Source organism: Sinohyriopsis cumingii, unplaced genomic scaffold, assembly GCF_028554795.1.
Source record: "Sinohyriopsis cumingii isolate HCF-2022 unplaced genomic scaffold, ASM2855479v2 utg000160l, whole genome shotgun sequence".
Classification (NCBI taxonomy): Eukaryota; Metazoa; Mollusca; class Bivalvia; order Unionida; family Unionidae; genus Sinohyriopsis; species Sinohyriopsis cumingii.
In genome coordinates this window covers 9,846,952-9,853,188 of record NW_028315873.1, presented here as the reverse complement: position 1 = coordinate 9,853,188, position 6,237 = coordinate 9,846,952, and the positions used below count along the sequence as shown (strand labels likewise).

The following is a 6,237-nucleotide window of genomic DNA, read 5'->3' as shown; positions in this document are numbered from 1 at the left end:
TCAGTAGGTTTCATCCTTACTCGTGTGCAAAACTCCACAAAGCTTGCTTACAATAGATGGTGCTTTGCTAACATTTGTGTGTAAACCACTTTTACGTCATAACAGTGAGCTGTGAAATCAGTAGAGCTCTTCCTAAACCGAAGTGCAAGGCATCCACTAAATTCGGCAAATGCTGATGTTGGAATCCTCTAGTCATTCTGTGGAAATCAAACTGATAACTGAGAGACTGATGGTTTCCTTGTTTTTGAGAGTTTTAATGGCACTATTAAGACAAACTTGGCGTTAGCAGGAGAGATAGATAAACAGTCAGAACATCCAGAATGTCAAACACACAGTCTGCCCATTGAAAACAACAAACATACAATGTTACCTTATCAATAGCATATATTCAAATAAAAAAGATTTTAAAAATACTAACAATGCAGTTTAAATAAGTATAGATATGTATATATCATTCCTAAAAATTATACAGCTGAGGCCACACTGAGTCACAAAACTCACCATAACAGAATTTTAACGAAAGATTTCCTTTTTTTGAGTGCGCCATTTATTCCTTAGAATGTTAAACTTACGGCCAATGTATGCCTGATATCGCTCACCAGGATTATTTAACTCTACAGTTGATCATTTCATTAAGCAGCTTCGTGTATTATAACCCTATGTAAACCATCTGCTAAAATTGACATGCCAATATTACTTACTGTCCTATATAATGCTAAAAATACTTTCATAAAATAAAGGCATAATTAATTTAAATAATTGTTCATTGCTGAACAAACTCATCCAGTATTTTGATTATATAAACATATCTACCAAGCGCTATAAAAACTAAATGGCAAATATAGTGGCCAGATCTAAAGATGAAACAAGCTCATGATATCTTATGCATATGCTATTTTTATCATGTTACGAATCTATGGTCACAAAGTAAGCAACAACAAAAAGCAAATCCAACAAGTTTTATAAAACTTAGCAAACAATTTAATTATCAGTCACAAATGAAAATGTGAGATGAAATTTCAGTATTATGTAGTCAATCCAAACTAATCCTTATAAAGGACTACGAAAAGTCCTAAATTAATGATTAATGAAAAGTTCCTTATAAATTTTAAAACCGGAAATGTGCTTCATGATCCGTGACGTCGTCAAGATGGCGTTGTCCAGAATTTCTAAGAATAATTTATCAGTTCCAGAATAATAGTATGGTCCAAAATGAGCACATTCTATTTTTAATGAACAGCCCAAACAAATATATTTCCTCTCGAATAATATCTAAGTCCAACATAAAACACGCATGCAGACTTAGAACAGGAACACAAGAAGTGAGAATGACTCCAAAATCGGAATGAATCTGATAGCTTAATTCTCTCCTTATATACACCGTCTTCTGTGACTGTATTTCACAATAGACACCACGTGACAATACACTACTCATTTTATGCTGATATTGGTTATTCACGTGACGCTGCCCAACTAATGGAAATTTACTGAATTTTTTCCAGACACCATCAAACCTCATGAGCCAATTAGAAATTAAGTCAATGGCACCATTAAGTCTTATTATTAATAACTGTCAACATATACGTAAACATCTATTTATAGATTCTATGTATTTTGCGTTCTTAACTGAGTCAGGTAACGTCCACAATTTTTTAACAAAAGATAGTATGTACGGCGTACAACCATGAATAAAAAATACGAAAATTAAATAACAAAATGTGCTAGGAGTTACAAAAAAATATAGATATATCATATACAAGACATATCGTCTAGAGTGGTAAAATCCCAACATCACGTCAGTACTTATCTGAGATCTTCTTGAGTGGTAAACTTCCAACATAACATCAGTACTCATCTGAGATCTTTCACATTTTTGCCAACTTCAAAATAAAATTGCTTTAAGTCCTATTTAAACGGGGATGTTGATCCCTACCAGATATATTTAGCTTAAAATATATTTATGAACTACATTCAAAATATATTCAAAAATATTGCCTGACAAGAAACTCTGCCAATCAGATTCAAGATCAATTTATTAATAAATATATATTTCACTGGCTTTTGGAATTTTGGGAGATCTTAATCATACAAGTCTATATTTCAAGTTTAGCAAAGTCCAGTCAGATTCACGATCACCCCTTTATTATGAATGGATGACACTCATTATCATGCCTGATCAAAAAAGTCAATATTCCAGATTTAATTAAAAATCATATTAAAAGATGTCTTCAAGATTGGAGACAAGCTCAACCAATCATATGCAAATTCACATCATTGATATGAATTTAGCTACCTTATTATCTAAATTTTGTGATACAGATATAATATTCCAAGTTTAATCAAGACTGGATTAAAAATATGACTTCCTGAGTGGTACAAGCTCACATAATCCGATGCAAGATCACCTAATTATCAAAAGCATTAAATATATTGATGATATATGCCAACATTTCAAGTCTGACCATCAGGCCCGTTCCAGTGGTTACAAGCACCTGCTGACAGACACACGACGAATAGTTACAACAGATGATGGCAAATGTATGATCCACACAGTGACGCACCATTATTCACTTGACTTTACGACAACAAGGCCACATAAGCAGGTAAACTAAGAATGTTAACGTCGAAATTAACCTAACAACATTAACACTAAACTTTCATATGCATGATCAAACAAAAGAGGTACTCAACAATTACATAAAAATTCTGGTATATGCAGTAAGTGCAGCGCTCTATATAGTCACAAAATTAAAGGTATGGGAGTGATCCGTATATTTGCCTGAAAAGTATTTTGATAATATTTGTAAGGATTGCACTGCCAACAAAATAATGCATCAAGGAAGAATAGAAATAATGTATCAATGAAGATTAGAAAATACTAAGAATAGAAAAATAATTACTAGAAGTATGAAAGCAGCCATTTACAATAATGCATCAAGGAAGAACAGAAAATACATACATATAATTCCCTCCATAATAAAGGGGTGGTAGCAGTGTTTTTTCAGTGTAAAAGTTATCAACACATCACTAAATTCGTTTAATATATTTAGTTGTTCATGGACAGTTCTGTTCAATCTTCTTTATCCATAGAAGTTATAAAATAAAGAGACATTATTTTTTCTTTATATATATATGCATATATATATATATATATATATATATATATATATATATATATATATATATATATATATATATATATATATATATATGCCGTGTAAAGATATTATCTGTTACGTTGACATCTGTTGTTTTTAAATAAACACAGCAAAGATTTATAATACTTCTGAGCTGTAACCTGTTCGCATTTCTTAGTTGAAAACTCATGAACTTTTTAACTTTTGTGTACACTAGACAAACAGTGACGATGCTGTAAAGTTAAAAAACCTGCCTAAAGATCACACGCCTACGTGTACATATCAGCCATCACTCGACGAGGAAGAAATATTCTCAAAGCGACGTAAGTTTGCAGTACCAGGAAAGGAAAACTAATCACAAGAAAACGAATAATGATACATCAAATATTCTAACGATATATCTTCTAACAGGACGAAGGTGACCATGGCAACTTCAAGAGCTGATTTTCAAACTGAGGAGAAACAATATTGCCCCATCTGTCTGGGTGATTTCAAGATTCCAAGACAGTTACCGTGCATGCACTCTTTCTGTGAAAAATGCTTACAGGACTACTTATCTTCTCAGGATGAAAAAGTAAAGAAGCTGGAACAAATCAAGTGCCCGATTTGTAGGCAAGATGTTAGCATTTCACACGAAGGTAAGTCTGGCCCAAATTTGGCATCTCTATTTCCAATCAATGTGATTTTACAGTCAATTGTAAGTGATACGAAAGAGAAAGTAGACCACTCATGCGACAGTTGTCACTCTGCAGGCATATCAAGGCCAACTCAAGGTGTCTGTGTACAGTGTGAGGAAACTATGTGTGAACATTGCTCAGAAGTTCATCAAAAGCAAAAGATTTCTCGAAATCATGTTATTATTTCCATGCAAGAATTCACTAGTAATCCACAGAATGTAATGAAGCTTGCAAAGGGGTTCAGCTGTCCAGAACATGACGGGGAAACCATTGATTTCTATTGCAAGGATCATCACACAGCATGTTGTGGAAAATGCTGTATTGTTAGTCACAGAAGCTGTTTTCATGTTTCAGATCTGAAGAAAGAATTACCAAGGCTACAACGGGATAAAAACTTAGATAATATAATTGACCACATGAAGATACTTGAGAATATGAAAAGAATTCAGCAAATCAGTGAGTCCAGTATCTTGAGTCTCAGGTAAATGGCATGACCCCTGAAATTAGAGAACTGAGGAAAAAGCTGAATGATGTGCTTGATGAGTTAGAGAGAAGAGTGCAGATAGAAGGAAATAGAATTTACAAGGAAGAAATGATGAAAAAAGATGAAGAAAGAAATTGATTTCAGTCCTTGATCAATTCGATTCGAAATTCACAAATACTTCTAAAAACAGTAAAGAAATATGGAACAGAGACACAGATATTTCTTATGACAGAAAAGATGATGTCACAACTTACTTCATACATGGATCAGATTCAAGAAAAGTACACAAAGACAGGGACCACTACAGTCCTGTTGGAAGTAAATCCCAAAGTTCAGTCCATACTGTCATCAGCAGGCCTGGATAGTTTGGCAAAGATAATATGCAGTAAAAAAATCAATATCTGCCTGGTCCAGTTTTCAGGAAGCCATCCAAAAACTGTCTGATTCAACAAAATAGAATTATTGATATAAAAGGTAATTATGATGAACCACCAGACTATGTTGGTGTCATCTATTTGTTCTCAGGTCATGTAATGCTAGCGGATTTAAACAACCACAGCTTGTGTCTGCTGGATTCGTCATACAACTTAATCACCAGCTACAAACTGCAATACTGGCCAGCTCAAATCTGTGTTGTGAATGATAATGATGATGTAGCTGTGACTGTACCATTTTCAGAAAGAGTCCATCTCCTGTCTGTCAAAAATAGGAAGATCACACCCACCAAGGAAATATGCACCAGACATGAATGTGAGGGTATTGCTGCTGCTGGAAATGGGAAAATCATTATATCTGGTTGCTGCGACGATGGGCAGAAATATTATTGGAGCCTTATCAGCAGTGAAGGAAAAGAGGAGTCCTGTCATATGTTTGAATGTGATTCATATGAATATTGCCTACAGCAGATCTGTGTTGTGAATGATAATGATGATGTAGCTGTGACTGTACCAGGTACGAAAACAGTCCATCTCCTGTCTGTCAAGAATGGAAAGATTACACCCACCAAGGAAATACGTACCAGTTTTGAATGTAAGGTATTGCTGCTGCTGGAAATGGCAAAATCGTTGTATCTGGTTACTGTGACGATAGGCATAAGAGTTATTGGAGCCTCATCAGCAGTGAAGGAAAACAGGAGTCCTGTCATATGTTTGAATGCGATTCATGTAACTCATGGATCTATGTTGCCCTGAATTCATCCTTCACACATGCAAATTCTTCAATTATTTTCCTAAAAGGTTATTAATGCTTTGTAGATTTTCAACTTGGTGAAATAACCATTTGATAATTAGGTTTGCATTTTTAAATGACTATGCTCAATACTTACAGGTTGTAGTGATTTACACTGACAAGTAATTTCTGTTTTTTGATTTAAATGTGAATGATCTCTCAAAAGACCCAAGTATCATTTAAGCATGTTTCCATGTTCATATTTTTTAAAATGTTAACCTAGTGAAACTTTCATGAATCACCATCGCCATTCCAATCCTTTGTACCACAATATTCCCCCTTCATTCCTTCCAAGTCATCTACTCACCCCCCTACCAGATTTTTACTCAGGGGTCAAAACACAAAATCCTCACATTTAAATGCATCTACATGCACTTTAGACACTTTGTCATTGAACTATAGCCTGTGAACTAGTGCGTGTCATAAATTCCAATATCCCACCAGCCGAAGTAATTGATTGTACTAATTATATATGTACAATTTAAAAATCATTATGGCAATATTCTTCATAAAAGTTTCACCACTTTCTTAAAACAGAACTCTGGCATACCAATATGATTTGATTTAAAGTTTTAAAAACATGCTTTAAAGTTTCAATTTTGCAGTTGCAAGAAATAATTATGCTGATTGCTGGGCAGATCATTCTCCTCAAATCTGATTGCTCAGCAGCCATCTTGAATATGCATGGTATGTTAATTTGAGCTTTCTCAAG

At 34.1% G+C, this 6,237-nt stretch overlaps 2 protein-coding genes across 2 annotated transcripts; both read left to right on the top strand.

Moving 5' to 3' along the window:
* Positions 1-3,455: 3,455 nt before the first annotated feature.
* On the top strand, positions 3,456-4,742 carry LOC149774752 (E3 ubiquitin-protein ligase TRIM45-like). Its single transcript, XM_089944943.1, has 2 exons — positions 3,456-4,295; positions 4,457-4,742. Exons 1-2 carry the CDS (start codon positions 3,562-3,564, stop codon positions 4,740-4,742), a joined length of 1,020 nt encoding a protein of 339 aa, XP_089801069.1. The 5' UTR covers positions 3,456-3,561.
* On the top strand, positions 4,666-5,488 carry LOC149774751 (uncharacterized). The gene has a single exon (XM_089944942.1). The coding sequence runs from the start codon at positions 4,832-4,834 to the stop codon at positions 5,486-5,488; it is 657 nt and encodes a 218-aa protein (XP_089801068.1). The 5' UTR covers positions 4,666-4,831.
* Positions 5,489-6,237: the final 749 nt, after the last annotated feature.

What these genes read in the sequence shown, in the direction of transcription:
- LOC149774752 (XM_089944943.1), top strand. Translation starts at nt 3,562, where the DNA reads ATGGCAACTTCAAGAGCTGATTTTCAAACTGAGGAGAAACAATATTGC. An exon ending in TCCAGTATCTTGAGTCTCAG is followed by an intron (nt 4,296 to 4,456) that starts GTAAATGGCATG and finishes CTTGATCAATTC; the next exon opens with GATTCGAAATTCACAAATAC.
- LOC149774751 (XM_089944942.1), top strand. Translation starts at nt 4,832, where the DNA reads ATGCTAGCGGATTTAAACAACCACAGCTTGTGTCTGCTGGATTCGTCA.